This window comes from Mesoplodon mirus, assembly GCF_964341445.2.
Source record: "Mesoplodon mirus genome assembly, chromosome: 3".
Classification (NCBI taxonomy): Eukaryota; Metazoa; Chordata; class Mammalia; order Artiodactyla; family Ziphiidae; genus Mesoplodon; species Mesoplodon mirus.
This window is the reverse complement of record NC_138978.1, coordinates 162334153-162354684: the sequence shown is the minus strand read 5'-3', so window position 1 is coordinate 162354684 and position 20532 is coordinate 162334153. Positions and strand designations below refer to the sequence as shown.

The window sequence follows — 20532 nt, the reverse complement described above, 5'->3', positions numbered from 1 at the left end:
GACACCAGCCACCCTGGCCCCCAGGCCTCCTTTGCTGACCAGGGATCCCAGGCCCGGCGCCACCCAGGCCGGGCCTGGGGCAGGGGTGGAGGGTGTCCTGCAGGTCCCTGCATCTGTGCTCTCCACGTGAGGGAGGCTTCGGAAGTGGTAACCATGGCACCTCATCAGCGGTGTCCCTGATCCCCTGGGGTGTTGGGCTCAGGGCCACAACCCCCGGAAATTTGCCGAATCAGAGACAGATTTCTGAGGCCCAGGCAGGGGGAGTGGTGGGCACGTCCCATTCCTTGCCCTGAGCTCTGCTGAGGCTTCAGTCTTTGTCTTTTGTCTCGGGAACCTGGGGGCTTTGGGTTCGTGGTGGACGCCCCCCAAGAGTGTCCCTTGTGCTTGTGTGGCAGGTTTGGTTTCAGAACAGAAGGGCCAAGGAAAAGCGGCTGAAGAAGGACGCGGGGCGGCACCGCTGGGGGCAATTCTATAAGAGCGTCAAGAGGAGCCGGGGAGGCAGCAAGCAGGAGAAGGAGAGCTCGGCAGAGGACTGTGGGGTTAGTGACAGTGAGCTGAGCTTCCGAGGTGAGCAGGGCTGCAGGGGCGAGGCCCAGGCCCTAGGAGAGGCCCCTGGGAAACTAATCCCCGATGCTCACGAGGGGTCTTTCTTGAGGCCTGGCCACCTCCCTCCCGAACACAACCCTCCCTGCAACTTGGGGTAAAGGGCAGGGGGGAAAGGGTAGTGGCCCTTCCAGAGGGGACAAGGCAGAGGAAACCAGAGCTCTGCTGCGGACACATGGAAGCCGGGTTCCCAGGCCCGTGGGCCCTAAGGCCTCCCCTCCTTGCCTGCGGCCCGGGGCTCCCTCACCAGCCCACGCAGCTGTGCAGGACAGCTGTGTCTCTGCCTGCGCCCTGAGCCCCCCTCCTGCGTTTCTCCCCTCGGCCGGGGCACTGGCCTCCCTCCCGTGACCCCCTAGAGTGAGCCCCCTCCTCTCCTGGCAGTGGGAGGATGTGCTCAACAGGCCCTTTGCCCCGGGAAGTCAGTACTGTGAGTGCACGTGAGCTGGGGACCGGCCTCATTCTGAAATCCCTTCCCCCACCGCTCCTGTCATCCGGTCCAGCGCAAACGCTTTGCTGCATGCGCTATATTCAAATGTGTGCGTCAGCAAAGTTGCAAATGGCTGCATGTTTTGGATCCTTCGGTTGTTTGCAAATAGCCATGACGGTTCTCATGCAATGAGTCCTTAAATGTGGAAGGTCTTCTGTTGTGGGGCGAAGGGAAGAGTCCTGAGCTGGGGGATCAGAAATCTGGCTTCCGGTTACGGCTCTGTCAAACGGATTCACTTCTCTTGAGCCTCAGTTTCCCCATCTATAAATGGGGAATAACCACATCCTTGCCCACCTCACAGTGTTCTTGGGGATCCATGAACACAACTGACTGTGAATGTGTTTGGGGAAAGCTCAGCACATTTTTACACTTGGAAGACACGACCATCCCCTTTAGGGAGCCTGTGGCTCCCACAGAGGGCCCTGGCTGCACGGGATGACAGGTGTAGGCAAAAGGCCGGTTAATGGCCATTTTACAGTGGAGCTGAGCCTTCATCACCTGCCCCCTCTAAAGGGCATGACTCCCCTCCCCCTTTTCGTTTTTATGGGTGGGGTGAGGGACAGCCTAGGGCTGGTTGTCAGAAGGGATGGGTGTTGAAGTCCACTCTGGGGTGGCCTTGGTAGGAATGGATGCACAGGTCCAGGTGGGAATAGAAAGGAAGTCTGTGGGGCAGCAGATGGCATGAGCTGCCTGCCAGGACCGTGATGTCCTGAGAGGACTGTAGCCCAGCCCAGAGGTCTGCCTGTGGGGCCCTGGGGAGGGTTCAAGGGCCTTATGCTCACCTTCCAGACCTCTTGGCGGGGGAGGGGAAAGCCACTTAATCTCCTCTAAGCTGCTGAAGTCAACGTCTGGAACATACAGGATTGTTAAGTCTTGTTTCATAGCTCCTTTCTGTTGGGTGCAGGTGGGTTCTCAGGTTGACATATCATTGGTCTCTCCAGGTAATTATATAATCTTCTTTTTCTTAAGACTAAAATTGCTCACCTCTGTTGGAGAGAGGAATTCTTCCGGGTGGCAAAGGTTCCATTAGATCCCCTTAATGAAATTCTTCATAAAACAAGGTCATTTGCCTTAATCAGTCCAATACTTTGTCCCCAGTGAAGAGCTTATTGATAGACAGAGAAACCAAGTACTTTAATATTGAACCTCTTTCCCAAGTAGACCAGAAGGCTTTTGTACACATGTCTTAGAGAGGTCCTCAGCTCCCCTGACTGTATGGGCCTGCTTGTTTCCCAACTAACTGCACCAAGCACTTTTTTCAGCTTGAACCCTTTTAGATGAAATCTTGTTAGCACAGAGTTTCTTCCATTTGTGATGTGGAGAACATATGACCCACCAAACCTCAGGCGTTCATATTCCTCAGTGTAGCCATCTTCGTATCTGAGCACACATGGGACCAACAAACTCACCAAACATTTGTCCCGCCTTCTGGGACCTGGGCGTTTGGTCTCTGCAGGTGTGGGTTCTGTTTTTTCCCCTTGATGCGGGTCAGTCTCTGGATGCCAGGCTGACACGTTGGCGTCTGGCTCATGCTTGGGCTTCTTTCCTGGTCGTGTGTATTCCTAGGTTGTGAAGAACAGGGGACCACCGGAGTCCTGGCGGCTGACAATAAATCTCCGTTCTTTTGTCCACAGAGGATCAAATTCTCTCAGAACTTGGCCACACCAATAGGATTTATGGCAACGTGGGGGACGTTACAGGCGGACAGTTAATGAATGGGAGCTTCTCCATGGACGGGACAGGACAATCCTTTCAGGACTTGAGGGATGGGAGCCCCTATGGAATTCCCCAGTCTCCATCCTCCATCTCGTCCCTGCCATCCCACGCTCCTTTGCTCAATGGGCTGGATTACACGGTGGACAGTAATTTGGGCATCATTGCGCATGCAGGGCAGGGAGTCAGCCAGACGCTGAGAGCCATGGCTGGGGGACCCACCTCTGACATCTCCACAGGAAGCAGTGTAGGCTATCCCGACTTTCCAACTAGCCCAGCCTCTTGGCTCGATGAAATGGATCATCCTCCTTTTTAAGCACCTCTCCTCCCCACCCTACCCGTCCTCTGGCTTGACAGAATATCTTCAAGGATCAAAAGAGACTTGCCTTTTAAGGATCAAAAGTGCGCCAATGTGAATTTCCATTATTTTCAATGGAAGTCCTCTGCCGATCCCGGGGAGGTCGCGGGACCCCACTAGGGCTTGTTTTCCTGGGAAGTGGTGGGAGAGCAGCCTCGTCTCAGAACACAGCACAGGGGCACAGAGCCCAGAGCGCTAGGGTGCTGGCTTGTTGGCTCCTCCCCCGCCATGCTTACAGGCTTTGGCTGCACAGTGCTTGGTTGGTGGCATGACTGTGTCAGGGACCATTCCCTGCTCGTTGGGAACTCTGCTCCAACGGGAGTGTCTCATGAGATGCCCCCCCGAACCACTGCTCTCACCAGAACCGAGATTCCTGAGGTAGAGGCATCACGGCCCTTGCGTATTGATAAAAGTGATTTCTGGACCACCCTTATTGAGCCCTAATTTTCAAAATAAAAAGTCACTTATTAAAGGTCAATGGAAAACTTTGATGGCCAGAGCTCGATGTTGAAAACATGCTCCCTCCTCATTTTTTTTTTTTGCTGTGAAAATTATGACTTCTTCCCTACCCAGAAATACATGCCGGAGACCATTTGGTCAGTTTTGGTTTTTACGAAATCCCATCTATATCACTGAATCCCTGATGGCGAGAAGTGCTTTTCATTGCAGGTGACTCTGAGGCTGGAGCTGAGTGGCCCTGGACCATCACAGCGACTGCATGACAAGTCCCCCCTGGTGCACAATGTGCCTTTTTAATTTGCCTGTGTTATTTATTCCACAAGACGGGCTGTGGGTTCCAAAATGATCAAAGCTAAAATATGGAGAGAACAGAACGACAATCAGTGAAAACATTTGTAGACGTTTGGATTCCAAACATGCAGTCTGTTTAGCCAAGTCAGCAGATGCCAGCCTCCCAGAGTTCTCATCCGGGAGGGCGAAATGACATTGTGTCTGTTTTGAGAGAGTTGGCTTAGATGAGCTTGTAACTCCACCCGCCCCCGCTCACCTGCAGCCAACCCTCCTCAGCCCTTGAAAAATGTGGGCTTTCTCTGCTGTGCTAGTTGACTCAACTGGAGGACAGTCTTGGCCTCTTCCGAGTGCTAGCAATGCTTCTTGGCCTGTCTTGGTTGGGAGGAATCATTTAGGGAGCGGCCCTAAAATTGTCCAGAGGGTTCCAAATGGTCCTTGGCTGCATCCCTCTGGGTTGCTGGCTGGACTCATGCCAGGCCCTGTGTTGCTCCAGTTCTGCACTCAGAAAGGCAGGGCTCTCCAGCCAGTGGCAGTGCAGAGACCCTCAGCTTGCGGGCCTGCAGTAGTCCATCACCAAGCCTGAGGCAAGGGCAAGGGCAAGCCCTGCTTTATGAGCTGCTGTCTCTGCAACAGACTGCACTTCTACAGGAAATACCGTTGCGAATGGTGCTACAAGTCCCACTCTACGCCACACGTCTGTCCGTCAGGAAGCTCTCCATGTGCATACTGGATTTAGCCAGGTGGAATTTATTCCAGTCCCCTTGGGAAATGGTGGTTTGCTTCTTCTGGCCTCCCATTCTCTTAAGATCAGCAGAGTGGGAAAGGGTAAGATGGTATTGCCTTTCTTTCACAGCAAGTGATGGGGCCAAAGCACCTAAGGACCCTTCCTTCTGGGAATGGTTTTGAGGACCGCAAAGATTTAGGCATAAGGTAGGCAGACTAAAGGAAGAGACAAACACTTCCTTTTTGGATGCTCCATCTTTTGTAAACTCCTTTCCAGGACTAAACTACGGTCAGTGAAGCTTCTTAAAAATATATGGTCAGTAAATTCCTGGGTCAGCCTTCAGGCCATCTTTGTTCTCTGATCAATTTTGTAGTGTACCCTTATTTTTTGATGTGCTCGATTGTTGTGATTTTTTGCTTGGGGAGTCTGCAAATGTAGGCCCTCTGCGGGAGGTTCCAGGTGTAGGGATGATGGTGTGTTAAGCCTGGCCAGTGCTGTGCTATGGGGAATTCCCCAATAATGTGACTATTCGGGGTGGGGATGGAGACACAAATGCAAGGTAACAAGTCGTGTGAAGGAAAGTGCAACCATCTTTTTGGAGGACAGCTTCTTAAGCTCACTGTTCTTAGCAGGCTGCTACAAAACACAGGAGAAAGACTGCTGGGTTAAAACCAGTTAAAAACTGCCCCACCCAGACCACTGTCTCAGCTTGATTACTTGGAGTAGTATCTCATGGGACGTCAGAGGCGCTTCGTAGTTTCGGCGAGTGCAGTACCACGAGAGCAGGCTCTTTAAGGGGGAGCATCCCCCTGTGTAGCACTGCTTTTGGAGACCAGATGAAATCGACCAGTTTTTGGTTTTTTAGGTGGGTTAATCATGCTCACTCCCTATTCACGGGCAGGAGACATGGGAGGCCTTCCTCATTCATACAGTAACAGGAGTGTCTTGAGGAACTCAGTGAATAGCGCAGGTGACATCATGATGTCGGGAGGAGCTCCTCTGGTTTGGTGGGGTTGGCTAGCTGGGAGAGCTCTTGAGTGAGCCCTGGTCAGAAAGCCAGGAGAGCTGGATGTAAGTTCCCCAGGGCCACCTCACCAGAAAGCAGCAAACACTGGTACTGCATTTAGAAGCACAGTCACAATCGGTCTCAGATTTTAAGTGGATCTCCTTGCAAGTGGGATTAGTGTCATGCATGGGCTGGTGCCACCAACGAGCCACAGGTCAAGACAGTTCCTTGGCTTTTTTGAGGCTCAGGGATGGAGAAGAACAGAACTACCCTGAGATTCGGGTCCAGGCGCTCCTCGATCACTCAGTAGTCTGTTATTGATGTATCAGGTGTTACGTGGAAGCTGTTTTCCCCTTTGCGAAATGACATGGATGAATTTTAAAAACAAGATGAGACCTTCTGGAGGCGTTGACAATATTTGGACCTGTCTTTGGCTCTAGGAGAGCTGTTTACTAGCAACTGTTATCTGCAGTGCCTGGCTGATGGACCTGAGGGTAGGAGGCTTCTGAATCCAGGAGCAAATGAATAATATATATAAAAAAAAAAACAAGCCCAAGTTTCCAATGGTAACTGATATAAGCAAAAACGGGATCTGTGGGGCTATGGAAGAATCTATATTTGCTGAAAAGTAGTAAGACCGTGGAGGAAATACCAAATGCAAGGGCTAAGCTGGCCACTGGGTAAATCGCATTGTGGGGAAGCCTGGATCCCGGCCCTTTCAGGGACTTGCTGTGCGCCCTGAGGCCAACTCTTTTCCGTCCTTGTGCTTCCTCTTTCTTGCCTCATCTGACAGTTATAAATATGAAATGAAAATCAACTACCACATTGATGACATTATTCCTGCAAACTAACACCATGAAACACCAGGGAAAGAGGATAAAATTAAGACAGAAGAAAAGCATTTAGCAGTGTCTTTCAATGAGGTTTTTTTTTTTTTTTTTTGCCAATGTAAAACATGAAATCTGGTAAGATCCCTGGGGGCCATTAGATCTTCACAATGAAGTTCACTTTGCAAGAAGTATAAGAAATCTGACAAACAAAAGACATTACCGTCTCTGAAGCTCGAGCTGGTTATTCTGAAACAACTGCCTCCTGGCTGGAGGGGTTTAAGGCTTCAGCTTAGCAAAAGCTGCGAGCTGTGTGACAGGGCACCGTCCAGCACCCCCTCCCGCACGCCCCCGCTCCCGCACGCCACTCACTATAACGACAACTTGGTTATAGCCATGGAAATAATGACCATACCTCCTCAGCCAGCAGGGTCTGGAAGGACCGAGGAGGCTCACTTTTAAACATTGCACTTTAGAAATTGGAAACCGTGAGATGAAGAAAAATTCAATTAAGCGGAAATGAGTTTTGTTTTATTGCCTGCTGCTGAAGGGCTCTGGGCATGCTGAAAGCTAAATAAAAAGCACATCACTGCCTCTCTCTTTCTTGGGTTGGTCAATTGGCCCTTTTTGCAGTCGTCGCTCCAACTGTTCTAACACGCTGACTGGATCCAAAAAGAGAGAGCGCAGCAAAGTCACCCCATCCACACGCTGCTTGGTAGGACCACACTGAAAGCACAGTTTCACGCTGCTAGCTCTGGTGAGGAGTGAGCTGCAAGTCTGGGAGGTGCGCCAAGCATCCTTCACCCCGGGAGGAAGAGCACAGGTGGACAGAGCGGGACACCCCATGCTCATCCGCTGCCCACCTAGAGACAAGAAGCATTTGTACGTTCCCCACTTGAGGACGGTGTTGAGCCAAACACACAGGTTCAGGGCTGCAGGATCCCAGAAGCTGCTCTGAACTTGTACTCAAGACCTCAAAGCCTCAGATCCCCTAAGCTCTGGATTGTTGCCCTCACCCTTCGCAGTGTAAATTTTGTACAGTTAAAAAGAAATGAAGTCTCATTTCCTGGGAAAAAAAAAAAAAAAGGAAAAAAAAAAAAGGACCCACCCATCCTTATTTATTGCCATGTGACTTTGGAACACAGAAGCTGGTGCGTTTGTTTGTATGTGCCTCCTGTGTGTTGGCATGAGATGTGTATGGTAAAACTATGTCCAATAAATATGGAAATTCTTTAGAAGCCAGCGTGTCTTGCTTTTCATTTGGTTTTCTGGAAGTTTTTCTCTTGACATAAGAAAAAGCTGCGCTGACATGGGTTCCTTTGATCATCAGAAGGAAACCCAAGATACAACTCTGAATGCAGAACCACTTACAACTGTGAATACCTGCACTACTCTGTGTAAGTGTTGGATAGAGGGAGTTCTCTGATTTTTCTAATACCAATTTTCTGGGGCCCCGTCCTCTGCTTCTAGGCTTAAGGAATGGGCAGAGAAAACCTGCTGATCACATAAATTTTAGTTACTGTATGTCCTGTTGTATTTTAAAGTCCTTTATATGTGTACATTTTCTCCCTAGACAAGTATGTGCAAATGTCTATACTTGGGTGAGAGGTGGACAAAGGGATAGAAACACCTCATCAGGGCTCCTGGACAAGCTTTTCCAGGAAAATCTCCATTCAGGTTTTTTCCCTGCAGGAGGCTTTATTAGTGTGCAGGACCTGAAGTTTAGCTAGAGTGGAAAGAGCAACAGAGATTCTTTAATGAAAAAAAAAAAATTAAAGTCATAGCATTTCTTTAGAGCTGGGATTCCATCCAGGAAAAATGAGTGCTTTTTGCATGAGTGATTAGTTTTGTTTGGTTGAAGAGAAGATCCACACAGAGGTGCACTGAGCAAGACGGTAGCTATTAGCCACTTGTGGCTATTTAAATTGATTAAATAAAATTAAAAGTTTAGTTCCTCACACCAGCCATATTTTAAGTGCTCAACAGCTACATGTGGCTAGTGGTTACTGTATTTGGACACACAGATATAAAACGTTTCTATCATTGCAGAAAGTTCTATTGGACAGCGCTGACAGAGTCTGGCTGAGGAGAATGGGCAGAGATAGCTCATCACCTGTTTAGCTACTAGTTATCCTGGAGTACTTGCTGAAGTATTCTCAGACTCTGTGGGTAGTACCAACTTCTCTGCCATCAGATTCTGTGTGTGGCATTACACACCAGAACCACTTGCTTAGGTCTGAAGCAGGAGGCTGGGCCCTGGTCCTCTGAGCAGTCTGATATCCTGACTCAACCCAAGTCCTAGCCCCACTTGTGCCCCACAGTCTACCCAGTTAAAAAGGAAAGATACTGCCTCCTAGGCAGCATGTCCAGTGAGCCTCTTGGAGGGTTTAAAAGTCTTTTAGTGAAAACTCAGATCTCTGCTATCAAGGAAAGGGGTTGATGGTCCTTTGTCAAATCATCTCTGGTGGTAAATACTTTACTAGGCTGAGAAAGGCAAAAAAACCTTTCCGGGCTAGGGACTAAGGAAGGTGAAGGTGACGGCATCTAGTGGAGTGAGGTGTGGCTAGAGGACCACAGGAGGTACACAGGGACTTTTTTTTCCTTCACTAGCTCAGTCCCTTGGGTGGTTGTTAGGGAAGTTTGTAAAGAGGCTATGCGTTTTCCTGAGGCACTAATAACAGGGCTTGAGAATTCTGCCAGTGTATGCCCTACCCACCATGTCTCTAGTCTCGTGTTCTCAAACCCCTCATCACCAGCCTGTTTATGTTGAATCTTTGCTTTCCATACACTAACAATTGTTTTGAGTGTATCAGGCTGACAATTCATTGGACCATTTCCACTTTGTGCTCTAGTGTACACAGTTCCCACCACAGTGATAATCTAGTAACTTATTGGCATTATGAAATGTGTTCTCAGCTCACAAAGGAAGGAGAGGGAGGATCTGGTCCTTTTTAAATTTTCCTTTGGTTTGGTCACTACAGACCAGCTCCTGAGCAGTGTGATTCTCCTGACAGTGGCTTTTCAAAAGGAGAGTTGTTTAAAGACAAATAAAGGAAAGAAATCACTGGCTAGAAAGAATGAAATAAGACACAAACTCAGGAGATCAAAGGCTCAACAGTCAGCGTTTTCCACCTCTTTCCCAGCTCTACAGCTAAAATCAGAAAAGGATAAAAAGCAATCAAAGGCAAGTCAGTATGTTGTAAATTTTAACCAATTGCCAAACTAGAAGTAAAATCATGAGAGGTGATCCTCAGCGTATCTGAATGTATCTTCTTAGATTTGATATTTGAGACATGGTTTAAAAATTGTCCTTTACAGTCTAAATGGAAAATTGTTGCATCCCTTTGCCAAGCCTCCTAGAAAGGCTATTTCGGTTTTATCATTTGGAACTCCCGGTGCCTCTCCTCATTATGGCTGTGCTGTGAGTGGGGAGGGATGGAGCTGGGTCTGGATGCTTATTTGGGTCGTGACTGCCTCAGGGAAATAAGCAATGGTCAGCCACTGCTGCTGGGGAGACACTGTGAGTTAGGAGGGAGGAAAAAACCCCACAAAGTTTATAAAATGGGGCCAAATCATTAGGAAGAGGGAACTTTTTATTATCATAATTCTAAAAGAAGTAATAAAAATAACCCATCCAAACTATTAAATTAAGTCTTCTAAATGATCAGCTGCTGCCCTAGGAGAGGGTATTACATCCTGTCAGAGAAAGCGGGTATGGCTTCTGCATGTATAACGTTTGTCCCTTTGTCACTCTTTCATTTTTTCTCATTTTTGTCCAGTATGACTTCAGGATTTTCCTTTAAAACCCTTTCCTTTGGTGATTCTTCCTTTGGCCATCTCCCCTGTTAAACACAAAGACTGAATTTAGGTATGTTATTAACTGGTATGTTATTATGTAGTTAAACGAACAAGTCACAGGCCATCCCTGACAGAACCCATGTTTGCCCTTCTCATGGAAGGGGCTCCGAGGAGAAAAAGGTTTCCACGTGACTTCATTCATCCTTCAGGTTGTTTAGCAGACCACTGAAATGGTCAGAACTTTCAAGGCTGATACAGGCGAGGCTGTCTCTAGAGTTGGGGGGGAGTTTTTTGTTTTTGTTTTTGTTTTGTTCGTTTTCTAAGATTTATGTTTCTCTCACTTGCTTGCCAACCCTGGACCAGGATCTCCTGTTGGTTGGGAGGGGCTTGGGGATTTTGGAAAGGCTGGGAATTGCTTCCTGAAAGATATAATATAAATCCCCAAAAGTGGTCTTGACACACACTTGGAGTTGGAAATAAGCAGGGTTTTTTTCCCCAAAGGCCATTAAAATGGTAAATAGGTTTCAACAGATGGCTTCAGCACAGCAGTGGAAAGCCCAGGCAAGGACTTTGGGGTTAAATCTCATTATTTTAGTCACCTGAGACTGGCATATTATTCCAGAAAAACAAACATTTATAAAGTTGACAGCTCTCTCCTCAGCTCTAAAACAGAGACGGTGAAGGTTGTCTTCTCACTGGCAAGCTGATGGGGGGCTGCCTGTGACCTAGGGAATTGAATGTCACTTTTTTTGGACACTTGTCAAACTACAGCTCACCCAGTCTACAGGAATATGATAACCAAGAACCTATATTACTGATGGGCCAGGACTTTTATACTCAATATGTTGCTGGCTTTATTATTTTTTTCGGAATCATTTTAACATTTAATGCTTCTCAATTAAAGTGATTTCCTGGAGTGGATGCCAAGCTTCATTTAGAATGCGCATTAACCACTTTCTGTATCGGTAGTTAAAGGCACTGAGGGATTTAAACAGCAATCCACAAGTCTGTTCAGTCAAGGTTTGGTGGAATAAAGCAGATTATAAACAATAATATATGTCTTTCTCTTCTTTTTTTGGAAGGGTTCCAAACTCACAAACGGAGCTAAAGTGCTATAAACATATCCAGGACTAAGCTCTGGGCTCTGCGAACGTACTCCATGAAAGCCACGGGCAGTGGCGGTACCACTTTTTATCCTGCGTGTGTACGTGTGCATGTACTTTAAAAGAGCTTTTTATTACACAAAGTGTCCATCAGCTGAACTTACCTTCTAAACATTAAAATGGAAACCGGGATTGCTACACAAGTGAGAGGAAAAATAAATCCTGGCTGCAGTGTGCATGATGAATTTGCTGCTGCTGCTGCCCAGGGCAGCCCATTGAAAGGCACCTCTCTATTCCTTAATGCCCTCATAGTCCTTTAAGTTCAGTCACTGCATCCAGTAGTTTTAGGTTCAAATGGCCTTTTTCCACCTATAAGAGAAACCCACACTGAGTGCCTAGAGTTCTACCACGAGGCAGATGCATGTTATAGGGGCAGGTCCTTGGATGTTTCCCTTCTGGTTTTAACCTCAGTGTTCTAGCTGAGAACTCATGTTCATTCCTTCTAAGACATGTAGGAAGGAAACAAGGAAGATTCTGTCCTGAGTGTAAACTAGCATGTACCTTGTGAACATCCTGATCTGGTCTTTAGGGCTGGGGGCGCTCTATTGCTGGAAGAAGGAGTACTGCCCTCAGAAATGACTCCAGTTCATGAATTTCCAAAAGAAGAGAGAGTAAAAATGTAAAACAATCACTTATTTTATAACTTTGTGAAGAAAAAGTGATGTAACAAAACACAGGTAAGAAAAATTTGAATAATTTATATATAAAAGTAAAAACAGTAATAAATAAAAAACTATGAACTCCTAATAACTATGATGATCCGTACAAGGATTAAGCCATTAAGTTCTGCTTTTCAAGTAGGAGCATGACAACAATATTTCAAGGGTAAGTGAATAAAGATGAGATTAAATAGCTTTTCCTGTTCAATCCTTTAGTGTAATGCCAATTAATGCATATTTGAAAAATTGATCATACTTGGTGCATAATAAACCTTAGATGATAAGTATAACAAGGAAGCTTTTTTTTTCTTCAGTCTGATAATCACTATACTTTGACCTAAACCCCTCTGATTAAGTAGCTGTGTATGGTTACTGAAATAATTAAAGATGCTCAAGGTAAAGCTCCAGTAATGATCATAATAATTTTTCAAATCACATGATTATAAAAGACTGCATTGAAGGCTTTTTATGCTATAAGGAGGAAGTCCAATATGTATATATAAAATCCACGAAGAGGCCTGATAAGGCACCTCTGAGTGTGGTTGCTTTTGTTTTCATTTTCACTCATCCTGATAATGTGGTACAGGGAAAACTTTCGGACTTGGTATTACAGGTTTGGAAAATCACCTTGATTCTGGAAAAATAAGATCATGTATATTGAAGTGTTTTATATTTATATAATAAAGCTTATATAAAGATGGGCATTTCTACTGTTTCTATTTGTATAACCTTGGACAATTTCCCTAACAATTCTGAGTTTCAATTTCCTCATTTGTAAAATAGAGAAAATACCAATTATTTCTACTTTTATAATTATTCTGAGGTTCAGTTAAGATGCTTGTGTATAAAGTCCTATACAAGGTAAGGTGTGATTACTGTTAACATCATTGAAGTTAAGATGTATTGACTATAAGATACATTAGTTTATGCATTACTAAGAAAAAAAATGCTGCCAATTCAACTATAACATTGTTTGTAAAAGACATCCAATTTTGGATACTTTAAAATGTGAAAAAATGTGCATCTTAAAATTCATCAAATATAGTATTACGGCTACTATTGAAACATCTGACACAAAACACCTTAGGGTTGGGATTTAAAATTCACTCAATAAATATTTAAACTTGATATTTTCATTACTGAATTGTTGGTGGGTTACATACTTTTTTGTGATAAACATTTACTTATGAAGGGCATTTTTAGGGATCTGAAGTTTGATGAAAGCCTTCATGTTTCAACTGTTAAATGCTAAATAAGCATTTGAAAGTCTTCATGTTCAGCTGAAGCATATATTAGCCTGGGCACTAACCCTTCTGCAACCCAAGCTCATCTCTGTTCCCATCACACACCTTGTTCATTAATCCTCAGAGATGCCATATTGTACACGGAATAATAACCCATAGCCGAGTAGTTAAACCTGGCAGGAAGCTAAGAAATACCTATTTAATGGAAAGGTTCACTGGATTATGGCAACCCTTTAGCTGGAAAATGCTGAAACATTTAAAAAAAAAGCTATAATAGATACGATTCTAGATATTATACTTTGGTTGTTACCCTTCTACCTAACAAGCATTAGAGATAACAGTATGTGTTCAGTTGGCTGACTTCTTCTCTCTTTATTAGAGACATAGTTATAGTAGGTTTAAAAGATTTACTTTTTGATTATTAACATTAATTTCTATGAGACTTTTCGATATCTCATGCAATATCTTGAGATAACGTCATGTAAGTACTTCTAAACTTCCATGATAATGGGAAAAGGGAATGACAGTGGCCTAGAACAGTGCCTGTCATTTAGAAGGCTCTCAAGGAATATTTGTGGATTGAATGGAGGAGGAGCTTCAAAACTTCACATGAGTTTTGTGGTCTAATAAAGGGCTGAGATTCAGCAGACTTGGTCCTAACTGTGGCTCTACTACTACTCTGTGACTTTGGGCAAGTTAAGTAACCTGTTAATGTCTCAGATTCATCCTCTTTTAAGTGGCCTTAAGAGCCCGTGCACTACCTACTCTACAGGGTTACTGTGGAGGGATGACAGATGAGATAATGCCCGTGAAAGCATTCTGAAAAGTCAAAAGAGCTAAATGCATAAAAAAAGCCATCATTAGTCACACAGAACTGAACATGTGGGCTCATTTCTGCCCTGCAGCAGAACCAGAGGTCAAATAGGTCAGGCTCCAACTTTTTGGCCAGGGCCTCTTTAAAAATTTCCAATCGTGGTGATCAGTGATAAAACTGTATGTGTATTGTTGGAATCTTGACCAATGGTTTAAAAAAAAGATGCACTTCTCTCATTCTTTCAAATAGGCACAGCAAGACCCCATACATCATCCGGTAGAAGCACTTAAAACTATGAAAATTGGTTCAGTCAACATATTACTGTATTTCATTCAAGAATGAAATACTGTAACAAGAAGCCAGAAAAAAAGGGGTTCTAAATGGGATTCACAGACCACCGTGGAGTTCAGAGATGGGCTTCAGGAGACCTGTGAACTCCTCAAAATTCCATGTGCAACTGCATTCTACGGGGAGAGTGATCTGGAACTCCGCAAGAGTTAACACTGATTTAGCTGACTCAGCAAGAGTTCTGAAGGTAACAGTGATTCAGATGCTTTTCTTTGCCTCCTCCGTAATGTTTGTTTACATGATTCTCTTTTTATTCCTTGTTTTTCACTAGTGTGTATCAAGACTACTGTGAAGGCAATCAGGGCCTCTTAGATCAGTTGATAGACGGCAAAGTAAATGACAGCGTTGAATAAATATTAAATACAGAAAGAGCCATTAGCGTTGTTCTGATCACAGTATCTCCAGGAAAGAAAAAGAAGAAAAAGCAACACATTTCCTTTTTCACTTTATTAAGGGCATAGGAAAATGGGGTTAGGTATGTTTTTATGTGTAGACACACATCTATAGAGGTGTCTGGAGGACAAGACAATAGAATAAATGTGGAACCGAGAAGGAGGTTCAAGTAGAAAGGTAAAATATAAATAGTCTAGAAAATGCAAGTTGTAAAGTAGCAAAAAGCAACTATTCACAACACTGACAAACGTCTTTAGTTACCCACTACCTAAAGATGCCTCCAAGCCAACTGGTTTCCAGTTTGGGAACACAATGGAGACTCAATTTTTAAAATTCTCATGTACACTAAAAATAACAAATCAGAGAGTTTGAACCAAGGATGAGGTAAACAAAATCCCAATCCCAGTAAACATTAAAAAAAAAGGCTGAACAATTATTTTGAAGTTCTAGTTGAATCATGACTAGAAATGAACCTTCAGGGAATTCCCTGGTGGTCCAGTGGTTAGGGAATTCCTTTCACTGCCGAAGGCGTGGGTTCAATCCCTGATCGGGGAGCTAAGATCCCACAAGCTGCATGGCGTGGCCAAAGAAAGAAGAGATGAACCTTCAGAAAAAGGTTTTCTAGGATATTTTCAAATACTAATTGGCTTGAACATCACTAATCTGTCCAGGAAAAAAAAATTCTGCAAAACAAAACCAAACTTACACTAAAAGTATGTCCTAGTTTTATCATGCTGAACTATATGAAAAAATGGTTCATCACATATCTGAGGAAGTCAGCCAGCTTTTTGGCTCAGTATATTTGTGTCCTTTGCTTGGTGGTAACCGCTGCAGCTTTGGCAGTGGAACTCATGATCTGGCTGAAGTGTGATGCACTTCATAATAGTTCAATAATTTAAGGGGAATGAAAACAAACCAAGATCCAGTTTTCTCTGACATTTATGAATGAAATCGTCCCCTTAATAAGGCACAGGGAGATGATCCATAGATTGTTATATACGACGGTAAGGTTTTTGAAAATTCAGATACGGGCAACAGAAGTATAGAGATTTTGGAACCTGATTTTAAAATGCACTTGAAAATGTTAAGTTGATGACTGCTTTTAGTGATAGCTTTCAATGCAAATGTGAAACCTTAAAATAAAATTAATAAAAACCAAATTACATTCTTTATTTAAAAACAACCTGTTTTAGATGTGGCAAAGCAGCGTATTAAAAACTTGTCTAATACATACCCAGGTTGAATTACAAAAGAGAAATGAAAAAAGGAGCTCCTTGATAGCTTCTTGCTCAGATAACTACCCTGTAAATTGGAAATGAATAAACACTTTTTGATTTGCTAATGTCCGAAAAATGCACAAAGTAATATCAGTTAAAAGCTGCATGCAACATCTTGGTCACTTTTACTGTAACTAATGAATAATGTTACTTAAAACACATTCAATTAATGTGGAACATGAGAGAATTTAGCTGAACAGTAGGTTGCAATGTAGCTGGGACTGTGGGAAAAGAACAGATAATGAAGAGAAACCTCTGCTAGAATTACAGTAACATTTCAGTATGTACTAACGTGCTTATCACTTCCACAGATAATTAAGAAGCCATTTAAAAAATGAATAATCTTGGTGAGTGGTTTTGGTTTACATCTCAGAAAATAAGAGGTTAGAAAAATCACAAAATAAGCAGCATTATTAATATGCCTCATTTCTGCTCTGGAGGGGCTTGTTCCAGAAGGACAGGTTAGCTTGAGCTAATGAAACTCTTGTCCATTGTTGAGGGCTCCACTAAACAAGTTTATTACTTGTTATCTTAGGAGTGACACGTTAAAAAATTATCTTTTAAATGGTCATCTTGGCATCTCAACTTGTTTCTTCATTTCTCTTCCTATGACAACTATCTACTTTCCTCACATAATAAGAAATGTCAAGGAATTTCCCAGATGGAGTTCTTGAGGCTTAAAAGGGAAAATGTAGGGAGCCAGTTTCAACAGTGGCATACTTGTCTATCCTTTACATAAAACCTGTGGCGTCCTTGTCTATGTTTTTAATAAAAAATAGAAGTGCTCCAGAAATAACTTCAATCACACCTAAGTATTGGGGCATTACGGCTGTTTCATATTAGACCCAAATAGGTCTAACAGTTCAGGCCTGAGCTAGTTACAGAGACCGCTACCATATGCAACAGGAACATTATAGCCAATTAAAAGGGCCCTAGGGAGGTTCCTCCCTGTTTTGTAAACGTGAGTTTAAGGAATCCTGACCTAACCAGTGCATTCTCTAGAATCTGTGTTTCCATCCTAAGATGTCCAAGATTCTGAGGTTTTTCCGTAAATCTGGTTGTTCCTCTGATTTCTATATCCCTTACGTGACAAAACTCTGCCCTTTCTCTCTTTGGCTTTCTTAACAGCCCTCTTCTTTCCTATCTTCCCAAATCTGTCTGACAAAAGAATAGATGTTTTAGCTACTTATTCAGACCATCTGTACCAAATGCCATGAGACCGTGTGAGCTCCACCATATTGGGATTTCGTGGAACTTTCCCTAATTGTCGGTGTAGTACTGCCGGTTCTACTTCCCTTCTGTATGCTTTTTAAAAGAGCAGTCATGTTTAATATTGTGAAATACGATGCGTCTCCTCCTCTCCCAGCCTCCAGAACATTGATAAATTTCAGAGCACGTTCAGCGGAATCGGATTGTATTATGTACAGTACACATGTTCATCACCAAACGGTACTCGCTGGAATATATGCAAGTAGAAGGAATTGCTGAGACTTCAAAACCCCAGTTTCTCACAACTGATCTTATTAGCCAGTGTATACCAAAGATGGGTGGCAAAAGAAGTGTTATTTTTTGAAGTTTTCTTTAACCACTGAAGCCCTGTGCCGTTATAGACTGTGGGTTTCCAGTCTTTTGATTAAGCCTTGCCAGTCGTGTGCCGCTGTAACATCAAAGTGACTTCTCTGCACCCTGTCGCCTCCTCCGGCAGGCAGCCATCCTGGTCTCGGAGTGTGGGGTCGGCGCCGGACTGGAGCAGCAGCTCAACAATGTCCAAAAATTCACAGGCAGCAGCTGACAAGAAAATCGACAAATACGAAAACCAAGTTACCATGAGACAGAGAGTACTAAACTTCAGCAGGAAAGGCAAGTGCTGAGCAATAAGGAATCCTGAACAGTGGGCGACGGGACAGTGGCTGGTGGGTGATGAGGCCTTGTAACGGAACTGCGCCGTGACGGTGGGTTTGCCAGTGTTAGGAAAATCAAATTTGCCTTTGTGGTTGCCCAGAAGCTAACAAACAAATACATTTTTTTTAAATTGTGAGGCTTCTGGACTCTATTCTTCAGGATGGGATGAAGGGAAGGAACAAAAATAGTTTAAGTATTTCATTTACTTTGATCAAAATGATAGGTTTGTAGGCTAAGTCAAAAGGCTCAAAATACTGTAAATGTCAAAGAAAAGATTTTGTTTTGTCTTTGAAGAGGGAATAACTGGGTAACTAACTGAACTTTAAAATTCGTAAATGAAGAAAGAAAAAAAGGTGGCCTAGTAATCAGACCACCCCTCTAAAGCAACCTTAAAAAAATGGCACCAATCACACAAGACACAGGAAGAGGAAAAGGACCTACAGATATCAAGACTTATTATGAAGATGGTATGGTACTGCCCCCAGGATGGACAAACAGACCAAAGGGCTAGAAGAGAGAGCCATCCATTCTTTTGCACACGTACAGAAACTTGATTGTGACAATGCTGGCATTGAAGATCAGCGAGGAAACAAAGCTCCATTAATTAGATGGCACTGAGACAACTGGGCTAAAGTCAAAAATAGGCATTTCACACAAGATAAAACATAAATAGCAACAAACATATGAAAAGATGAGCAACCACATTAGTAATCACGGAAATAAAAATTAAAACCAGGAGATACCATTTCACACCCACTAGATAATTGAAAACTAAAAACTGAGACAATACCAAGCATGAAGGAGGCCAGGAGCAAGGGAAACTCCCCTCTGGACTGTGGAGAGTGTACACTGTGCATCACTTTGGACAACACTTTGGACAACAAGTTGGCATTACACGTTAAACCTAAACAAATGCCTACCCTTGGACCCAGCAATTCTACTCCTAGTTATACTCTCTAGAAACCTTTGCATGTATTCTCCGGGAGATATCTGCGAGAATGTACATATAGTAGCCCTGTTTGTGATAGACCCCAAATGTAGACAACTCAAATGCCCATTAAGAATAACATGTAAAAATAAAATATTGTTTACATATACAATGAAATCCCTTACCAAAATGAAAACTAATGACCTATAGCTTCATATAACATGAGTATATCTCTAGAACATAATGTTGAAGGGAAAAAGCAAATTAGAAGAATACATACAGTATGTTTCCATTTAAATCACAATTTTAAAAACAGGCAAGACTAAACACCATTATTCAGAGACACAAATATGAAGTGAAGCTCTAAGGGAAAATAGTGGTATGAAATTTGGGATAGTGCTGATCTGGGGTGGGGGGCGGTATAGGGAAGGCCGTATAATTGGATAGGCACACACACAGGGGTTTCAAAGATACTGGCAATGTTCTCTTTCTTAAACTACATGGTAGGTATATAATTTTTTAAAGGTACGTTTTAAATTCTTCATATACATTTTATATACAATTTTGTAGTGTGATATATTACACAACAGCAACAACAAAAGGTTTTTAAAAGAAAGGGAGAGCAGGAAGGGTAAGTAGTTTGATTCAATGAGTATTTTACTGAATACATACCATACCAGTCCTATCAAGGATACAGGTAAGATTCCTGCTCTAAGGAACTTAGAAGGATGAGTAAACACTGTGGCAGGCGGACACACACACACACACACACACACACACACACACACACACACCTGCAAAGGTGAGGGGGATGGAGAGAGGAAAGCTAAGGAATCAGGAAAAATACTACAAGTAGGTGGTATGTAAGCTGAGCTTTGAGGACAGAGTAAAATTCCAGGTAAACTTAGAAGAAAAGGCATGCAGAGTGACAAAACAACATTAAGAGAAGCAGGAGAGCACAGGGAATGCTGAGAGAACTGTCTGCTGGCTCAGAGAAGCAATATAGAGGGTCAAAAGCAGAGGCTGGATTTAAGTTAAACTATACAAAGCCTTGAAAGCCATACTAAGAAGTCTGGCATTTATGAGGAGGGGAGTAGCATAATTTGACCTCTGTGTTAGGATGATAATTCTAGAGTGACTTGGAGAACCTAGGCATTTGTGGCAGGTAGACCAGTTAAGAGATTGTGGTAGTCCTTTTTGGGGGCTTGAAATTAGCTAGTGTTGGCAGGAGTATAAAGAAGGGACTGATAAATAAATGCTGGAGAGGGTGTGGAGAGAAGGGAGCCCTCTTGTACTGCTGGTGGGAATGTAAATTGATACAGCTACTATGGAGAATAGTATGGAGGTTCCTTAAAAAACTAAAAATAGAACTACCATATGACCCAGCAATCCCACTACTAGGCATATACCCTGAGAAAACCATAATTCAAAAAGAGTTACATACCACAATGTTCATTGCAGCTCTATTTATAATAGCCAGGACATGGAAGCAACCTATAAAGATGTGGCACGTATATAAAATGGAATATTACTCAGCC

General features: G+C 43.6%; 2 protein-coding genes across 4 annotated transcripts in view; one reads left to right on the top strand and one right to left on the bottom strand.

Annotated features, from left to right (window-relative positions):
- LHX4 (LIM homeobox 4) overlaps window positions 1-3119 on the top strand; it is a gene marked incomplete at its 3' end in the record, with an annotated part of 42452 nt that extends 39333 nt beyond the window's left edge. Inside the window, exons 5-6 of the mRNA XM_082614744.1 lie at window positions 396-567; window positions 2725-3119. Of these exons, the coding sequence (XP_082470870.1) occupies window positions 396-567; window positions 2725-3119 (567 nt within the window). The remainder of the gene's footprint in view (window positions 1-395; window positions 568-2724) is intronic.
- An 11834-nt stretch (window positions 3120-14953) lies between these two features.
- Window positions 14954-20532, bottom strand: part of ACBD6 (acyl-CoA binding domain containing 6) — a 227427-nt gene continuing 221848 nt past the window's right edge. For all 3 annotated transcript variants that reach the window (XM_082616570.1, XM_082616572.1, XM_082616573.1), the window contains one exon: window positions 14954-17952. In XM_082616570.1, the coding sequence (XP_082472696.1) occupies window positions 17798-17952 (155 nt within the window). In that variant the 3' untranslated portion in view covers window positions 14954-17797. The remainder of the gene's footprint in view (window positions 17953-20532) is intronic.